The 20,427-nt window shown below is 39.1% G+C and overlaps 1 protein-coding gene across 2 annotated transcripts in view; it reads left to right on the forward strand.

Annotated features, from left to right (window-relative positions):
- PRRX1 (paired related homeobox 1) overlaps positions 1-20,427 on the forward strand; it is a 74,893-nt gene that overhangs the window by 37,484 nt on the left and 16,982 nt on the right. For both annotated transcript variants that reach the window (XM_067728616.1, XM_067728617.1), the window contains exon 2: positions 19,425-19,600. In XM_067728616.1, coding sequence (XP_067584717.1) covers positions 19,425-19,600 — 176 coding nt within the window. The remainder of the gene's footprint in view (positions 1-19,424; positions 19,601-20,427) is intronic.

A 20,427-nucleotide genomic window follows, 5' to 3' on the forward strand; every position in this document is an offset into this window, starting at 1 on the left:
TACTGATCACTATATACTAAACAAAAAATAAGTGGTTTACATATATTCTGTTATTTTACTTCCTTCTGATAGAATACCGATGTTTGTATACTGAGACAAATATAGTCAATAAAAGCAAAATATTGGAGGGAATAATAATATTAATCTGTAAGCCTCTGAGAGAAACTCCAGGACCATTGAAATTAAATTAACTGGCAACAAGGTGATAGTAATACTGACAATGACCTCATACTTCTCTGGAAAGTTAAATCTAAATAAAGATATACACATATGTTTCTTGAAAAAGAGATGTCGTACCACATATATGCACTTGAGACTAAATTTTTTTCTAATTTTAAAGTCTGGAAAACAAAGCATCTCTTTGTTTTTCTGTTCCTAAGGAATGAAATCATTTAAAGATGGTTTAATGCCTCAGTGAAATGCAAAAAGGCTTCTTCCGAGAATACATAGGCACCATTCAGGGTTTGGGAGGGTGTTTTAGAATCACAGTAGAGGCCTTTTGCTTATTAAAATTCACTATTTTTCTGACCAGTTAGCCTCTAAATGAAGCAGCTGAGAGGAATAAGACCATATTATTTCTTTAGTTTTCAGAAACCAATCTTGTCATTTCCATTTTTATCAACAGAGCTCATTCAGAGCAGAATTGGAGCAAAGTTGCTGCTGACTTGATTTGGCCAAAGGTTCTTAAGTAAGGCCTTTCACAACCATTGCATCTTTTTGCTGAAAGCTTGCTGGTGAAGGGAGAGAGTGCAAGAGATGGGAGAGTCAGCCTTTAAAAGTGAAGAGGGTGGGCGAGGAAGGGTCGAGGGGGGTCTCTGGGGAAGGGGCTCTTGGTGTTTAATGTTCTAATCCTCCCTTCAGAGTGGCCCACTGGCCGCCAAGGCTGGTGTTATCCTGTGTTCAGTGTTGATGGTCTGTAATCCTTTGTCAGAGTAATTGATGGTGAAGTCTGCACTTTTGCAGCTAATGATAAATAGGGCTTTTAAAGGTTATAATTTCTTGTTTAACTGATGCCAGTTGCAAATACTTTGTGCTGAGGAATAATTTCTCTCTGCCAAATAAAATATAGTGGAAGTCTGGGGCGTGTTTTTCAGCTTATTGTTAATCACAGCTTGCCTGACAGAGCACTTTCTATGCAGGAGATAAATGCTCAGGCCGTCTGGCTGCCAATTTCAGTACAGAAAGGACTTTTCTTGTGGAAAAAGCTTTTTCTGTTTCTCCAGCAAACATTAATAAGGCTTGTTTATTTTTATTTTTTTTTACTTCTGATTTTTATTCTTGTATAAAACACTTTCAGAGGGCTACATGTTTAGTTCCTTGAAAAGAGAGGGATTCTTTGAGTTTCTGAATGTGTCTCACTTCTTTCTCTGTCCCATTCTGGAGCCGTGGTGCGCACATAGCTCCGCCAGATAAATGGCAAGAAGGCAACTTTCTCAATTCACAGAAAACTGAACTATGAGCAATGGGGTTGGGGGTGAGGATCTTGAGGGGGTCTGCCCATTCCAAGACTGAAGGAAAAGTTAGAGTAAAAAGGGCTGGAGAATGGCAAAGAGAAGAGAAATAAGGGTTCCCGTGGGCTCAGAAGGAGACAGGCTTGCTTGGATTTGAATTGCACAAAGCAACACAAAAATACGATGAGAAGTGCCAGTTTGCCTCAAAGTACAAATGCATGCACTTCTGGGGGTTTCATATATATATAATTATACTTAAAATATACCAATAGAGTTAGCAATTTTAAAATACCCTGTGGTCAATATTTTGTCATATCTGATATTATATTTTTAGAAATTTTCTTTCTTTTCTTTAATAAATCAAGTTGCTTAAAGTGAGACTCCTCAGGAGCCTGGGAAGTTCAGTAGGTCTCAGGTGGAATGTTGGAGGGTGGAGGCAATAGCAGGTAGTATAGAGCCTTTGATGGGTTGAGTTACTGCAGGTTCCTAGTGGAGGGGTGCGTGGACTTTTTGGATATACATTTGGACCATTTGGAAAGTCCTCAAAGCTCTGCCATACAGTAAAAAATTTCACTTCTTCATGTCCTGAATTTGTACTTTGAATCTTTTGTAACTCAGATACACATATACTTAATAGATTGAAAGAAAGATCAGCAGGGAAGTTAAAAACAGGTACATATCAGAGAGATAGTGAGAGATGATGGACAGAGATATTATGGTGGAAGTTTAAGAATCAGAGATGCCTAAAGCATCCTGAGCATTAAAAGCAGCAGGATGGGCCACATTATTAGTACTGACTTTTTGAATATATAAAGTGTCGATGTTTGCCTCACGCCGAGCCAAAACCACACTCTATGCAATTAGCAGGATGCTATCTGAAAGGCAGAACTGCTCCTGTCACCCACTCCCCTGCTGAAAAATTCATTACTGACTCCCCTGCGCTAAAGGATGAAGTCCAAATGCATGTTTTAGGAGGCCCTCCACCATCTGGCCCTGCTTTCCCTACAGCTCCATCTTTCTCCTCTTCTCAAAGATCCCAATGCTCAGCTTCAGCAACACAGGAAGGTCAAGATCATATCACTTGCCAGCCCTGCCTTCTTGAGATGTCTACTTTTCCGAAACTCTGAAATTAGGACAATGACATGCTCCTTCATGGGGCTGGAATGAGGAATAAATGAAGTGAAAATCCTCTATTAGGAATGAGTAATACTGCTTTCTATAACTTTGCTCCATCCATTACAAGCAGTCATCCCCCCCCCGGTCAAAGTGTAATTTTTTTCCTTGAAAATCCAGTGCAATTTGTTTCTCCTTTTCTGTGACTCTTTTTTTTTGCGGTACGCGGGCCTCTCACTGCTGTGGCCTCTCCCGTTGCGGAGCACAGGCTCCGGACACGCAGGCTCAGCGCCATGGCTCACGGGCCCAGCCGCTCCGCGGCATGTGGGATCCTCCCGGACCGGGGCACAAACCCGTGTCCCCTGCATCTGCAGGCAGACTCTCGACCACTGCGCCACCAGGGAAGCCCTGTGACTCTTTTTTTTCATCTGTTAAGATGCAGTTGATCCCTCCTTTGTTCCACAGCTTTGCAGTGTATGCCTCTGTTATTTTACTTAGCTCATTTTTTTTGAAGTTACCTATTTATAGATCTGTTTTTCTCACTAACCTGTGAGCTCCTTGTGGGGGTGAAGGCCATTGACCTTGCATACTCACCAGCCCCTAGGTGTTCAGTAAACATATGTCACATTGAAAAGAAAGAAAACACAAGATAGGAAACCTGAACTGATTCATCATTGCAACTTTATTTTAATTCCATGGTTTAAAGGCTCGTATACACCTTGGGCATGAACTCAGTTTAATTTGTGGGCTACTGATCATTCCATCTCTACTCAGGCCAAATGCTTTGCTTGCTTTGTTCAAGAATCGCTCATTTGTCAGACTCCCCCTGTGGAGTTGGTCTGTGTGTGAGGTGCGTGTGAGGGAAAAGCAGAGGCACATTTCTGCTAACAAATGTAGTTTCCATCACAAAAGAACTAAAAAGAGAACTACCCAACTTAATTTCTTAGTGGGGCTCACCGGATCCTTAAATTGAGGTGCTTATCTACGTTCACATCAGACGATATTGAATTTTGCTGGTTTTTCTCATGTTTTCCGTTGTTCTATCTCATGAGCACCCTCTGAAGGATAAACACTTAAATTTTTAATTTTATTTTGATAGCACTTAAGGCAAAGACAGTATAATATGGTTCTTCCATAAATGGCAATAGTAGAGTATTTCAAACAACGTGGGGATTCCAGAAAGCTGAGGTCGCGGCACTTCAGTGATTGATGATGCTGAGTGTAACGGATGGGTACTAGGTCTGTGCAATTATCTTGTTCCCACTGGCCTTGTGCATAATCGGATTTATGCTCCCATGATTCTGGGAAGAATTTGTAACGAGTTGATCAGGAGAAGAATAGAAACATCTTGTAGGCTGTAACTTCAGTGTTTAACATTTTGCCAAGTCAAATGCTCAGAAGTGTTTCTCTGAAAGAAACACCTCTTATACAAATCATATGATTGCAACCCAATCATATATATATCAAGAAGTTGGTGTATTTATTTATTTCAAATTCTGAGTTAAAATTATATCCAACATACGCTCACCAATTCCTATGCACTTCTTAAAAGTTCTTTCATTTTTTGATAGTTTTAGGAAGGACATTTTATAACCTCTGCATTCTTTCAGGAAAGAATGCTGGTTCTATGAAAGACAAACAGAGTAAAGAGTTTCAGAACTTGGGCTCTGTAGCCAAACTACTAAGAGTCAAGTGTCAGCTATGTGCCCCTGGTCAGGCTGCTCAATCCCTCTCAGCCTTGGCTTCTTCATTTGCAACATGAGCATATAACATGACCTATTAAGGTAATGAAATATAAAATATTCCATGTAAAGTACTTAACAGTGATTCTTGGAAAATAGTAAGTACTCAGTAATTGTTCGTTATTAAGAAATATTAATTAAGTACTTACTTGGGAAATCATATTAACACAACATCACATTAGATCCTGGAAAGTAGGTAAGACAGTTACAAAATATTGTGTCTGCCTTCACAGAGTTTACAATAATAATGTCTTATTTGTATGCATAGTAGTTTTTAGGAAAAAAATCTTATCTGAACCTCACAACAATCCTTTAAGATTTTTTTTCATTTGTTAGTAAAGAAACTGGAGCATAGTAAGGCTGCGAGTTTGTTGAATGACAGTGAGGGGCAGACACAGGTCGGGCACTCAAGGCTCTTGTCTTGAGTTAGTGTCATTTCCAATACACACCAGTCTCTCCCTTTGAGTAGCTATTGAGACTAAAATACATAGAAAACAAAGAAGACAATGTAACAGTGTATAACAATGTGCTAAATTGTGTGAATCAAGCACTTAGTGCAATTAGAGTTAAGAAAAGAGAATAACTCATGTGATCTTGAGAAGTCGGGAAAAGTAAAATAAAATTTTTAATTAGAAATAAAAACAGTGAACTCACCCACTAACCATTTTTAATTCTGAATGTTACTGAACATTGGTTTCTCTTGTACATTAAATTAAGTAAACGTTACTTTACTTAGTTTTGCTAAATTTATTAAATTATTAATATATTTTTCCTTAAAATTGTATTTAAGTGCTCTTTTCTTATACTGTAAACACATTTGGAATATAAATGAAATAGCATATGTGAGGTGTTTTATGATCTTTGGAAGAAAGGCATCATAAAAATGCAACCTCTCAACCCTCAGAAGTTATGAATACAATTACATTGTCTCTCTCTAATGGAATTCTGTTCTCTCCAACTGCACTGAGAATAAAGTGGGGAACATAGATTTCTAGTTCTATTCCTGAGGTTTAAAAATCTCTAGGCTGTGGTTAACTTTTGGCTTGAGACCACAAAAAACACACTCCAAATATTTGTCATATCCAAAGGTTAAGTAGGGTACAAAGATGTAATTGATTTATTGGCCATTGGTCACTGGAGTCATTGTATAGGACTGTATGCAAACTTGCCTTCTTAGCTGTACTATATTCTTAAAGGCACCTTGAGAAGCAAGCTAGACTTGGGAAAGCCAGTGACATACATCTTCCTGTCTCCTGTCCTGAGCTCCCACAAGGGGTGATCTTGGAGGAACTCGCCATCATGATAGTCTTTGTTGAAACAAATAAAACGGTAGACAGATTTGCCCCAACAGATCTGCACCCTGTGTATAATAGACTATACACCAAACTCTTCTTAATCCTAAATGTCAGAGTTTTTCTCTCAGCCTGGGAAGTAAATTGTTTTTCTGAATGCTCTCCTTTTGGAAGAGGCATCAACTTGGAATCTAACTAACAGGCCTAAATTCTGTTGTTACTGGATCCTTTGCAACATTATTTTTCCAGCCCTGACAAGAAACTGCTTTTCTAGAGGGACCCATAAAATCTACCTAGTGGCTTTGGTCTGGATTTTGAAACATATACTGCAAATGGTTCCAAAGGCTTGCGTATTACTTGGGTCCTAGTGGGATGGTGTTAATGTATAAACACTCACAGTTTAATGGAAGAGCATCCTTAGTGATTCATCTTTAATGCACTCCTACTCCTTTTGTGTCACTTCCCCTCCTCTATGTCTGCATTATGCAACAATTTAAGACCCCATTGATATAGCACTTGGTTGTACCAACCAGCACAACTTGGCAATTGACTTACTTGGAACCTTACACACTCTGCCTTGGTTTATTTAAATTTTAAAATTTAAACATCTGAAATATCTATTTAAGATTTTTTTTTGTTTACAGCTGAGTCCAGCTGGCACTGATATCACATGAGCCATTGTCGGGGAGCTCCTACCTAGAAACTAATATGTCAAAGTGAGTTACCAGATATAGCTGACATGAGACTAGGTAATGATGATAGGTCTTAACAGTTTTAGTGGGCTACACAGAAAGCCCAAACAAGTAAAATCTTTCACAATGCCAAAGGTTGGTCCTTTCCACTGTGGGCAGTTGGATCTGCTTCTGGTTCTCATGTTTATAGCACTGTTGCAGTTCAACCCAGGATTCTCTGAGCTGAGTCACACACACACTCACGCAGACACACACACCCACGCACATGCACATGCACACAGACTTTTTATAAAAAATATGTCCCCCACCTCTAAATGTCAGATTATTTTAAAATTCCAGAACTTTATAAAATGGTTTTTCATCTTTGCTCTCTTCTCAACTGTTTGAATACTTGCTAAATCTGAACATTTTCTTTAAAGTTTATCTAAAAGAAAATAAGCATCTACGCAATGCTGAAATAACCCTGATATCCACAAAGGTCATCAGTAATGTTATTTAAAACATCAAGAACACTGCAGATTTGACTGCAAAAATGTGTATCCGCGGAGTTATGTAATATCTAGTTAGTCATAGATTCCAAAATTGGAGATAATTAGTAAGTAAATATATTATTCTTTACTATATACCTCTTTGAGGGCACAGATTTATTCATTGGTCAAGTATTTGAAGAAGAATTTATAATTTAAAATCAGGAAAAGATATTAAAAAATCTAATAACATGCCACATTTGATAACAATAGAAATGGAAACCCAGCTTGGCAAAGTTACATGCTTAAGATTACATGACTGGGAAAAAAATCACATGATTTTTAGTACCAGACAGGTCAAGAACCCAGGTTGTCTGACTTTTAATCCACTGGAGTACCTCCCCCACCCCTGCCCCCACCAATTATATAAAACTGTCTTTATAATAAAATTCTATGAAGACATAAATATTGGATTTCTGGGGAAAGGTATAAAATCACTATTGTGAAAATCTGATCTGGGGCTATGACTAATTAGAGATAAAGTTTGATATAAAACTAGACTCTCTCAAGTCAAGAAGTTAATTATACTGATGTCATTCGGTGACCACCTAGGCTTAGTGGCAAACAAAGTTAGTGCCCTTTTGGCTTTTGGGAAGATCTGAGACTGGTGCTAAAACTAGAAGTCTCCAGGAAAGAAAATCATGATAATCCTCTAGCCAAGGAGCTTTACTTCCAAACTGACAGACCTGTAGTAAAGAAGGAAGTTTAATTATGCTCTCAAGGGAGGTATGACCACTACTGGAAAACCTTAGTATGAAAACAACCAAACAGAACAAAGTGAAGGAGCCCAGCAGGGGTCTGCAAAACACAACTGAAGAGCAAGAAGGAAGTTGATTTCCTTGTAGGTAACTCCCTCTTTGGCTAGATAAAAAAGTATAAAACTGCAGCTTAGGATGGTCTCACTTTCCCAGATCAGTTACTGTATGCACACGTCCTTCAACCAATTTATGGCAAACATTATGTTTCTAAAATCTTATTTTCTAAAATCTCTTCTCCCATCTATACACCTAATCCATATATGTTTTTTTTGTGAGTCACCTGAGTTCATAAAATCTTCCAGTTTATTCCTAAGATGCTTTATTTTAAAGGTGCTGCCTTCCCAGTAAGCTAACCACATCGTCAAACCCTGTGCCATTTTATCAACATTGCAGAGGAATAGAGAAGAAATAAGAAGAAAGCCAGCAAATGAAAGTTGAAGAATGGTTTTGTAGTGGAATTAAGCACTAGTTTTGTAGTGGAATTAAACACTAGTTTGTCCTGGTTTATCCTTCCTCTTGGTTCAACATATTGCTATCAGAGTCCTTTCTTGAAAATGACTTAAAGGTTGGAAAAAGATCTAAAGGTAGGGAAAATCTGTAAAAAGACGCAAGGATGTGGAAGGAAGAATGGCTGTATTGGCAATGCATGCACATTGGGAACAGGTGTCAAAGAAGAGAAAGATTTAGGTGGTGACTAAAGAGCCATTGTTCTTACCCTTGGTTATCCTCCTTTTCTAGTTACCTTCTTTTTAATCAGTAAAACTTGTTATTAGGTCTTTCCTCCATCCTGGCTTCTTCCTGTTATGAGCTGAGCAGTATAAAGTCTTCTTGCCAACTTTCAGATGATGCGGAGTTGGAAGTGGTGGCCATGACATGACTCACAGTGACACATAGATTACTCATAGGTTTCCACTCTAGGCAAACAGAATCACCTACTCACAAGGAGTTCTTTAGGGCTGTTCAACAGCAGGGGACATGATTCAGTGGAATAAGATTATCCCACATGGATTTTTGAGTGCTTTGCCCAAAACCTTTTTTCTCTCATATGACCTTAGTGCATCAGCTTTCTTACCGGTTAAAAGTCACATATCCCTGGAGAGGAAATCGCCATATAATTAAGGTTTAGGTGTGGTTGACAGTAATGTTCTTGTATGTTGGCAAATGAATTAGTCATGCTTTTGCCCAAGCTCCTTTACCAGTGAAAAGGAACAGAAAACACAGAAATAACTAACTAGAAGAGAATACAACCTAAAGCTAAAAATATATATTTTTGGAACAGAAATAACTGTATCAAGTCACCACTAACATGTTCAATAATTCCATAATGTGTCATCATTACCAAAGTCAAAGATTTCATGAGTGTTACTGAGATATATAGGGCTCTGTTCTACACACTTATTCACCTGCCTCAAGGCTCTCTTCTAACTGGGGTGATAATTACTGATGCAAAGTCATGTGCAAAGAAAGTGCATGAGAGACCTGGGTAACGCATGCTCCTGGAATTTATGTGCCTTGTAGAGATTGCAGTAACCTTTCATAACAGGAAAGTCTCTGTGCCAAGACTTTATAGAAACTCAGCCCTGAAAGGGCTGTCAGGTTTTTGGCTGAGTGTGAATCAACCAGGTGTACAGAATAGGCGTTTTCACCAAGCACAGTTAACATATTCATTAGTCATTCAAAGAAAAGAGCCTAAAGTATGCCAGGCACTAATGCTAGAGGCTGGGATACTACAGTTAACAAGTCAGAAAAGGTTCCTGCCCCCACGCAACTCATATTCTAGTGTGTGAGCCAATCAACAGCAATAATTATTTGTCATAATTATTAGTTTGTCATAAGTTGCAAAGCCGATGGTTCATTCCGATTCTGGAAGGGGAATAGTTATAGGAAGGCTACTTCTGCTTGGTGATCAAAGAGGGTCCCTATGGAGAGCTGACAGGAGGAGGTTAACTATGGAGGTTGACTGAGACTTGGAGGAGGAGAAGGTACCATCAGCATAGTCAGTGGATAGGGGAAAGGCCTAGTATGTGTGGTTAGGCAAAGACAGACGAGGTCAAAGAAGAGTATGAATGACACATGAGGAAGGCATGATTTGTCACCATCATCAGCTGAACAACCAGAATGGGGTGAATGGAATGACAAGTCATAATGCAGCTGAAAAAAGGATGCTGAACTTCACATGTGACAGAGGGAGGCTCATGCTGACTGTGTCTTCTTACTTGCCAGCCACTTTGGTGTCTCTGTCCTCCTCCCTCGCCCATTACTGGCTCTGATGGCCACCACATCTACTGGAATCTCTTTTCTCTGTTTTTACTTTACTTTTCAAGTGCTCATGGCTTCATTTCCCAAATCGATTATAAAGTGCCTTGAAGGTGGACTACATGTAATATTTGTCTATTTCTCAGAGCACCTACTTGCCTGGTGTGTAGTAGATGCACACTTAATATTTGTTCAAATGAATGAATAAGGTGATAGAGACAGGATGTGAAGGTCAAGAATAAGCGTGACCATTGTTAGTGGCACCAGTTTTGGGATTAGTCTAAAGTGGTTGACACAGACAGTGTTTTCAGCAAGTGTACTGTCACCCAACCCACAGTTAGGTTGTCAAAGCTAGTAGAAGTAATAATAGAAATAGCAGTTATTCTCATTTCTGTTAAGTAAATTTAAATGTTAGAATAACTGTTTCTTAGAAACCTCTCAGGTTGCCTCTTTTTTCTTGACTGCGATTATGGGTGAACTAATTTCTTTTAGAATAAAGATTCACATAAATTTCAGTTTGGAGACATATGTGCAGAGTACTCTGGACATAGAGGAATGGGTCAATCACTTCAGCTTCCTCCAGGCATGAGTAATTACAGAATAGTCTTCATCCAATATGTCATCTAGCCAAAGGTTTTCCAAAACATAGACAAGAACGAAACAAAGCAAAACCAAACACATAACAACAAAAACCAAAGGACATGATTCAGTCATTGCCTTAAACAAACAATTATTAAAAGTTTTCTATTGGGCTAGATACCGAAAATATAAAAACAATCCGAAAAACCCACAGTGCTGGATTTGAAAGAGATCTTAGTTGCCTAGTCCAACCTATAATTTTTCCAGTAAGAACACTAAGGCCAAACATCACATATTTGGTCAGCAATCCTGCTGAATTAGGATCTGAACCTCCTGATTGCCAATCTAACACCCTAATTGCCAATTTCCACAACTGCTCCGTAACAGAATTTAAAGCAAAATAGAAGGAAATGTGTATATACCTAGTTGTTATAATTTTTAAAAAACATGTATTGTTTATGTCTTAAAGCAACCCCATTTCACAGATAAGAAAGTTGAAATCCAGAGATGTTACAGTGTGATACATTTCTCAGAATATGTCAAGCTTTAAACCACTGTTTACACTTTGGCTTTTCTAATTCTTGAAAGAGAATTTTAATTTCCTTTCACTTAAACATTGTTTAAAGATACCAGGCTTCTTATGTTGACCATTTTGGCATATTTTAGTCTTTATATTAGTTTGATGTCAGAGGCCAGAGTAACACCTGAGAGGGGCTTTAATCTCCTCTTTAGCCCTCTTCATTTACTCTATACAGTGTTAACAGAGTTATCCTTGGCTCCATCTTTATTGTGATGAAAAGCTAATTCTCTGTTCTCTGTGGCTTTCTCTGCTATAGGCATCTGTCCTTTTAACTTGAGATGAAAAAGCATAAGGAAAGACTAGTCATGCTTCTATTCTCAAGTGTTCAAGCCTCATAATTGTCTTTTTATCCAAGTAAAAGAGCCTTGTTCCACCACTACTGTCCTTTCAAGAGCTGAGCTGACTCATTAATCATGTACATCTCCTTCATTACTATCTGCTGCCAGCTATGTTTGTTTGTTTGCTTTTTTAAAAAATGTATTTTTTACCGTATTTTTCTTGAGGACATTAAAATTTATTACCCGAAAAATGAATCATTAAAAAAAAAATGACTTATAGCGGTTGCCTCCCATGGAGACACCAATTTCCACTGCTAACGTTAAGACTGATGTTGTGTCTTTTACAAAATAACAACAAGTCTTACTACAAAGGGAAAATGCTACCCAAAGAAGACAGGAGCTTATAACTCCTCTAGAGCTTTGTTTGTAATCCTACTGAAATACACGGCACTTCCAAGGGGACCACACACCTGGAATACTGCAAGTTTAGAAAGCTTTTAAAATCTCCATCAGAACTCACTCTTTTCCCAGAATTCGCTTTCCTTGGTTTCTTTTTATCCCTTTGGAATTCACCAAAATGCTCAGACATTTAGAAAAAAAAAAGTCACTGAATAAATATGGAGTAGTATGACCCAACTCTTGTGTTTTTAGACATGTGGCAACCAAATTAGTCAACCCGAGGCAAACAGGCTGCGAAATCATTGAATTTTCATAGCCTGGGTTTAGCCCTTGGTTGTCTTCTTCCTTTCTCCTGTATTTTTTTTTTTAAACTTGTTTCTAGTGAGATTACTTGTTAAAGGAGAAGGTTGCTGTCTTTGAGTCTTAGAATCTGCCTGCTTTCTGAAAGTTTCTTTTCAAAATTTTAATTGAGAGAGGAAAATTGATTGCCTTGTTAGAAAGCTAGGAATTGACGAGCAGTAGAAAAGTGACCCAAACTGCACTGATTTCCATGTGCAATTTTGGGTCTATTGTCATGTTTCAGTTCTTTTTTAATTTATAAAGTTTTTACTCATTTTTCATGCTCCCTAGATCTCAACTATGCCCTCCATCAAACCTAACTAAGCCAGATCAACATATTTGAATGTTTTTTCTCACTATCTCCCTAGTTATGCTGTGATAGAGATCTTAGTGAATAGTTAGATACCAACAAACAGTAAGCAGAAGAAAAAAGGAAGAACAGCAGTGGTTTTGACAATCCACCTCCAAGGAGAAATTGCAGCAGCAGTGGTAGCTGTTAAAATCCACCACTTACAAAACAACTGCTATGTGCCAGACTATCTGCCTGCTCTGTGTTCATTATATTTTCAAGTGACCCTAGGAAGTAGGTAGTCTACTTCCATTTTATTGTTTTGAAAATTGAGGCTCAGAGAAGTGAAGTGTCTTACTCAAGGCCACACAGCTACTAAAGTAGCAGGGCCTATAGGAGAACACAGGTCATTCTGATTGCCAAGCCAGTGAACTTTCCTCTCTACTCCACTGCACTCCCTCCTGATTATAGTGTAGTTGGCTCTGAGTAAAACATTCTCATTTTCCACTATTTTCGACATCCAGAAATGAATTGAAAAATCAGTAAATAAGTGATTCATCCGTAGAGAATTGGGAGTAGGTTACATATCTGAAGCTGGAATTTTATGTCTTTATCGAAGAGAAGGTATTTTGTGCAGTAACTGAACTCCTATGATAATAATTCCAATATATGAATATTTTATGTCTGACTGTTAATTTGTATTCACTGAGCATTGATAAGAGCTTCAATTAAATACACATGTAAACTTTGTATTCTGAAGTTATAGTCTAAAATAGACCCAGAGTCACATGGAAAAATGATAGCATGGGGAAAATTGTCAATATAGTCCCAGAAGAAAGCTAGGGTTCCAATATAGGGCTGCATCGGAAGGCTTGCTTTGTCTCGGATATCCTCAAGGTTCTGGTCAGGAATCCTTTCAGAAAAATGTCTTAAGAGGGTTAAAGTAGATAAGATGATATGGATTGTGTTGATATTTTTGACTGTATGGAAATGTATTGGTCCTACAGAGGTGAAAGCAAATATGTGAGATGAAGAAGTGAAAAGCAGTACAAACTGTATTATGATATCTCATATTCTCCAGTATTTTCCATTTCAAATGACAGTTGGTTATATTCAGAGAGCTCAACTTTGAGCTGTATCTGCTTGAAACCACTGTAGCTTTACACAGAGCCATTGATCCATCTTTTGGGTGAAAACCATTCAAAATAACATTATTTCAAACTTTTTAGAGCATTTTATTCTCCAAAGAACATATATTCCCCCAAATGTTTAAGGTGTTTTAATGCTATTTTCTAAGGTTTAAGACTCATACTTGACCAAAAATAAACCATGTCTATGCCAAGTTGACAGTAAGGGAAAAAATCATCAAAGACCATGACGCAAAGTTCAGGTTCTGGCAGCCATGACCCTAAGGTGAGGAAGGAGCTGTACAGTTGGGCATTTGTATTGGCTGAAACCTGGTCACTCTTGACAGTTGCTGGGATTCAGCAGTGGAGGATACCAGGTATGCTGCAGAGAAGATGCGGATGTGCTGCTGAACTTGGCTTTGGTCAGTGGGATGTGCTAAACTCAGTCTACACTCATCCCGGTGAGGACCTATGTGCCATTGATCGGAGCACTTATTGAAAAGATGCTGTCCTAATTACAATTGGAGCTTAGTGTAACCAAAGAAACTCAAATGAATGCCATAGCTGTATTTCACTGCTTTTCATAAGCCTTGCAATAAAAGCTAAACAGTTTTTAGTGGCTTTTACAATTATACTTCCCTTCAATTTTCCAAAGGTTACAGGGCCTGAACCACACAAATCCCATTAAAGTAAGTAGTTGTGCAATATAAGTTCCTTTGAAAACATTCTTCAATGCCCATAAAATGATCAGCCGGCTGCTCTTTAGATCCGTTTGCCTGCCATGTTTTCAGCCAAAAGGCAGATGACAAGCTTTGATGTGATGGTTGGTTTCTGCTACTGAAGCTGGCGTTTTATCTTCTTGCATCAGATTTCTTCTCAAATTGATGTGACTCAGGCATACGAAACACATTTTTTTCTTCAGATTTTATTCCTAAAATATGTTTTTGCTGTACCTTTAAATTACATTTGGCTGACTGATTTTGGAATCTCAAGTGTCCCACAAGGTACAGAGCAGGAGAGCGTAAGGGCCTTTGGGAGTTAACTGGAGCCTGCACAGTGAGTGCAAACCTTAGTGAGGAGGAACCGCGGTGTGCTGCGTTCTCCTCACGCTTGAGGATGGCGCTCCTCCCTGTCTTCTCCACCCTCCCTTCAGTGCAACTTCAGCAGCCGCGAGTGAAGTTCACAGTGAATTTCAAGCTAGAGCCAAGGACAGAGCTATTGTTCTCTTTAACTTCTACTTGAAAGCGTGAGGGGTCTCCTCCCTAAAATTTACGGCTTTCTTTCCTAAAGAAGTGCTTGATAAGTATTCTAACATCCTGTTCCATAGGAAACACCATTCTCTTTAGCAGCTCTTCCCCCTGCGTGTTCCTGTTTGCTGAAATCATTCATTTATCTTAGATCTGCTTTTCTTGTAGGGAATAAAAAAGAAGGACCAGCTCCTTCATTTACGGAAGAGTCAGACCCACCCAGCTTTCTCCCATCTCTCTAAATCTGGTGGTGAACCTGTTTGAAAAAGAAACATGGTAAAAAGATTTTTTTCCTCCACAGGTAAAATTATCCAGGGACAAAAGATAATGTTAATCTAATTATTTACTATGCACTGTTAAAAATAATAATTGGAATCAGAAGTTATTCAGCCCTCCAAAACCTTATGTAAATCACCAAGGTTCTAATTTTCTGGGACTACTTCTGTACCACAATACTACTATAACTCTTTCAAATTTTATTGTCATTTAATGTATCAAAAGACCTTATGTCTTTTATATAGGAATACTTGAGCACAGCGAGGTGACAAAGCATTTACATAAAAAGACATGAACCATAATTTTAAAAAAGTATTTGATTATGTACTAAAATATGTTTAGGAATTTAGATATGGAGAAATCAATATGGACTGGCATTATCAGCAAAGTTATATAGAGAAAGTAGGATTAAGATGTGTCATAGGAAACAGAGATTTTGAACTGTGTCCTAAAATGAAAGAAAGGGAAGGACTAATATGAATGTGAGGAGAAGATGGAAGGTGAGGGTTTACTCCTGTGCTAACGTAACCCTGCACACACTTAACTGATGAAGCAAGCACTTACAGAGGCCTTTGAAAAGTGAAATCCAAGGACGTCTGGATCAAAGTTGCTGTCCTAGATGAGAATGGTTGCATTTTTGTAATGGCTCTTCTGGCAGGAATAACAGCTTGTGATACACGTGGACTCTCTTCCTGAGACCCTCTTTATACAGCTAGTTTGGTTAAAGCTACCTTTCCCATAAAATTTTTTCCTGGGGTAGTGGTTTTTTATTTATATCTGTGGTGAGTCATTGCCCCTCTCCTGCACAGGGTGTATATTGTCATTGGCACTTAAAAGTAGAGTGGAATTAGAAGTCCTGGCTTCCACACTACTATATATAAAATAGGTAACAAACAAGGACCTACTGTATAGCACAGGGAACTATACTCAATATTTTGTAATAACCTATAAGGCAAAAGAATCTGAAAAAGAATAAATATATATTCTTTTATATATTTTATATATATATATATAAAATATATATCTGAATCACTTCACCGTTCACCTGAAACTAACACATTATAAATCAACTATACCTTAAATTAAAAAAAAAAGAAGTCCTGGCTTCTAGCTCTGGCTCAGTCACAGCTTGTATTGTGATTTGAGGCAAATCACTTCATTCTTCTAAGCCTCATTTACCTCATCTGTAAAATAAAAGGGTTGAATTAGATAATTTCTCTGGTTTCATGTGGTGCCAATATTTTATGACTCATGAATCCAAGTGAAAATTAACCTGCTAATAAGATCATTTTTCTTATTTTTCTTAGAAAGCATGGAAGTAACTGCATACTTACAATTTACTCAATCATTCATAACATACATAATCATCCATAAAATCTGTAAACACCTTGGATTTGAAACATGATTTTGATAAAAATGTATCCGTGTACCCTGTGGTTATCCTGCAGTTTGGTGAATCCTACCCATTTCAGAATTCCAAAGAATTAGCTATTTCCTGATGGCCAATTGGCTGTCAGCATCCTTGGACAGCATCTTTCAAAATCAACCTTTACAGTAGCTGTTTTTATAAGAAAGATGATATTCCGGCAATGATAAAAATACACTACTGTCTCTACCCTGTATTCAACCAGAGTTCAGAATCTGACAACAGTCCTTATCCCAGGTGTTGCAAATACCCCACATTTGGAAACCCGTACGATGTTCACATTTTCTCTCATGCTGCTGATGAGATTGTACTGATCCTGTTCTGTGTTCTTGGGGGAAAACAGGGAGCTCATAGTTGGTGATTAGTGAGCAAAGACAGACGAGCCGAAGGGCTGCCGCTCAAGCTGTCTCTGTTGCCCCCTCACTGTCTCTTTCTGTTATACTTGTGCTCTGAAGGACGTTTGCCAGATACACTCCTTGGACCCCTGTTATTTGTGTGTCTTTTCTCACCTTCAACGTGATCTGGACTGGTGTTTTCATTTGTTAAAAACAACAAGAACATTCACTGGGAAACTTTTGCTGGAATCATTTCAGGTCATCATAGCTATTTATTCTCTGTCATAAACTATAATTCTCCATTTCCCTTGCTCCCATGTCAGGGGAGTTGGTGGTTTATGGTGGACAGGCAGTGGAATTTGAGTGAAGAGTGGAAGATTTCAAAGAACTACTGAAAGGCTATGGAGCAGGTTGTAGTACTAACAACAAAACATAAAAAATTCTTGTTCTCCATCATAGTTTGGCAGTACAAGAAGAAATGGGCTTACCAAACAGCGTAAAGGATTTATAATTTGTGGTTATACCTGAGAAAGCATTTTCTTTGAGGAAAGAAAGCAAATCATGGGATTGGCTTAACAAGGGATTTCCTTTATATGATTAAAATAGCCTAGGGTCTAATTGATCTCAGTCTAGGGTTGGTATGGAAGCTAAATATTTTTTGCAGACTTCTGTTTAATAGGAGCATGAAATACAGGTGTGGTGCTGTCAAAAGGCCTGAATGACTGAGAGAGACCTGAAGTGCAAGACATAGAACTGTAAAAAGATTTAGAAAGAGAATGGGAGCAACAGGAATGCCTTCAAATATTCAAATAGGAAGGAGCATACAAACGCAAGGCAACAGCTGAAAGATGTATGATCCTAGGTGTTTGAACTCTAGTGTTGACATTATTATAAACTAATTTTGCTAATAGCTAAATAGTGGTAAAATGAGGGTTGTTGGATGGAATATTCCAGGCGTTGATAGATCCCAGAAATCATGATAATTAAACTGGCTCCATTCTCAAGATGCCACTGATCTGACCTTCTTATTGAGAGTGTCACAAAACTGCCTTCAAAGCAGGGCTCCTTGTTGAGGTACCACAGTGGAAGAAACTAGAGAGGTGGTCAACTCTGAACACAGCCATAAAGCTGAGAGAATGGGTGTCAGCAGCTTCTTAGCTGGGGGAATGTGGTTGAGATCATACGGCTTTTTTTTTTTTTTCCTACAGAAACAATTTTCTAAAGACAGGAAAAGTTTCACATTTTCCCTGGACACAAATTCAACAAGCACTTACTATATCTAGGTGCTTTAACTATCAGGAAGGAATGAGCAGTCTCTCTTCTGAGCTCCAAGGGCTTCATCCTCCACTGATGAAGCAGCACTCATGAAGAAGGGGTCTCTCATCAAAAAGTCTTGGAGGCCTTAGTTAGGCACTGAGAGATCTGAGCTAGGAACTCCTAGATTTAAGCTGCACTTTGAATCCCCGCCCAAATCTGGAACATGCCCTCAGTTTGTAATACTACTACTATAGCTCAGGGGTGGGTCACTCTCCTCGGGGCATTAGAATTCATGTTAGTAATTTTTTGAGTATTTTGTGTGTTTATAGTCAGAGAGGATCAGGAGACTTTACATGTTGGAAAAAATGGCTGAGAGCTACTTTCTGTTGAATGTGGAGCTAGCAGCCACGCTCCTCTTTCTCTCCATCCTCACTCTCACTCATATTTTTCTTTGAGCTGAGTGGGGAAAGTGATTGGAAGTGTGAGTTCAGTTCATCAGGCTGAGCATGTGACTTGGGCCTGAGCAGCTTGAGCTGTAAGTCTCTGAGTGCTACACGGGCTCTGCAGTGGCTTGGGCGTCAGGGTGAGGGCTTGATGGTGGTGTTAGCACAACTGGTATTCCGCGCAGCTTCACACATCCATCATTCCTGTCTGGGCTGAAGGAGGGTGGCAGGACAGGAGCACACTACTCTCTGACTGCCATGGGCAACCTGGATGATCAGCTTGCCAGGGTGCCTTTGGGGGCACTCAGAGAAAACCAAGGAGGAATCTTGACAGGTGAAAACATGGGGAAATGATTCTCCAAAGGTTCCCAAGAGCTCAAAGCCTTAGAACTCAAATTTGGAGTGAAACTGTTTCAGAGATGTTTCAGGACTGTTCTTGAGTTCTTAGAGGGTGAGTCTCAGGTCAGTGTCAGCTTTTGATGGTGTTATAGCACTAGCTCTGATCTAGGCTGAGGCCCCTGAAGCCTGCCTCAGCAACAGCATGGAGCCTTGAGCGAATACAGTTATGAGTTACTTGCCGTTTCCAGGAAAATGCATGGTAAAACAGAGATCCTTCTAATATTGCCTAAGACAAGTGAGGTACAAAGCAATCTACTCTCCTTCCCCCATCTCCAGAGAATATGGAGAGGAGTTAAATTTTCCTTTAGCCCTCTTTGACAAAACAGGCTTCAAAAAAATTTTTTTTTTCAGCATACAAAAAATATCCCTCTGACAGTTCAGGTCTGGTCCCAGATTTAGAAGCAACAACCAAGCATGAGGACTGCTGCGGGCTCTTGGCATATGAACCTGATTGCACCAACGCCTGCATGTGCACACTGAAAGTGGCATTTGGCTATAGCACTTTGATAAGCGTGTGAGCCAAGGAAACAGTCTCACTGTAGGTACACCGTAAAGAAGTGTAAACCGGGACCTCCAACGTGACTTTTTAGCTCCTTATCATCAATTTCTTCTATTCCAGATGATCAACTGAACTCAGAGGAAAAGAAAAAGAGAAAGCAGCGGAGGAACAGGACAACCTTCAACAGCAGCCAGCTGCAGGCTTTGGAGCGTGTCTTTGAGCGGACACACTACCCGGATGCTTTTGTGCGAGAAGACCTCGCCCGCCGGGTGAACCTCACCGAGGCCAGAGTGCAGGTAACCGGAGTATTCCCCTCCTTAGAGGCACATCTCTGAAGACTGTTGAAAAACACAACTTGTAGGTTTCAGACCAGAGCCGATGCTAAAAAGAATTATAAATGGACAGCATGAGAACAGAATCCGTTTCTAATTGTGTTTCTTTTGGCAGCAGAGTATTTTTAAAAATTGAAGTGAATGCCTTTCAGTAGGGCAGAAAATGCCTTGCTGGAGGTCTCATTCCTCCCAACGTTTCTCACCCTTCCAGATCCATGTTATAAACATTGTCCATTGGAGGATTTGACTCTGCACCCTCCCTCATCCACATCCCAGATTTCAACTTGAGTTGTAGGGTGGCCGGAGAGATGAACTCTCTGTCCTCCATCTCAGTTTTCCTCCCCAGACTTTGGGAATATCTAAATCTTCAGGAAAGGTATTATAAATACACACAATTATGGACATGGATGGGAGTGAGAAATGAACACACCAAAGACCTTGCCCATAGGAACTGCATTAACAGCACATTCAAATAGATGATTTTGTGTTTCTATGAAGTAAAGAAGGATAAGGGCATGTAAGACAGGGGAAAGAGAATCACATGTGTTTCTAATATGAATGCCATGAGACATCACCTACAAGCCAGACATCTAGAAATAATACCACCTGTGATTAGGAATAATAATGATGATAATCATAACTAACACTAGTTGAGCCCTTACATGCCAACTAGTGTTTGTAGTTACATGAACTAATCTGTCTAATCCTCGCAACAATTCACTGAGGTGGATAACATTATTCATCTTGCAGATGAGGAAACTGAGACTCAGAGGTTAAAGTAGTTTCCCCAG

The sequence above is a fragment of the Pseudorca crassidens genome, chromosome 2 (assembly GCF_039906515.1).
Source record: "Pseudorca crassidens isolate mPseCra1 chromosome 2, mPseCra1.hap1, whole genome shotgun sequence".
Taxonomy (NCBI): domain Eukaryota; kingdom Metazoa; phylum Chordata; class Mammalia; order Artiodactyla; family Delphinidae; genus Pseudorca; species Pseudorca crassidens.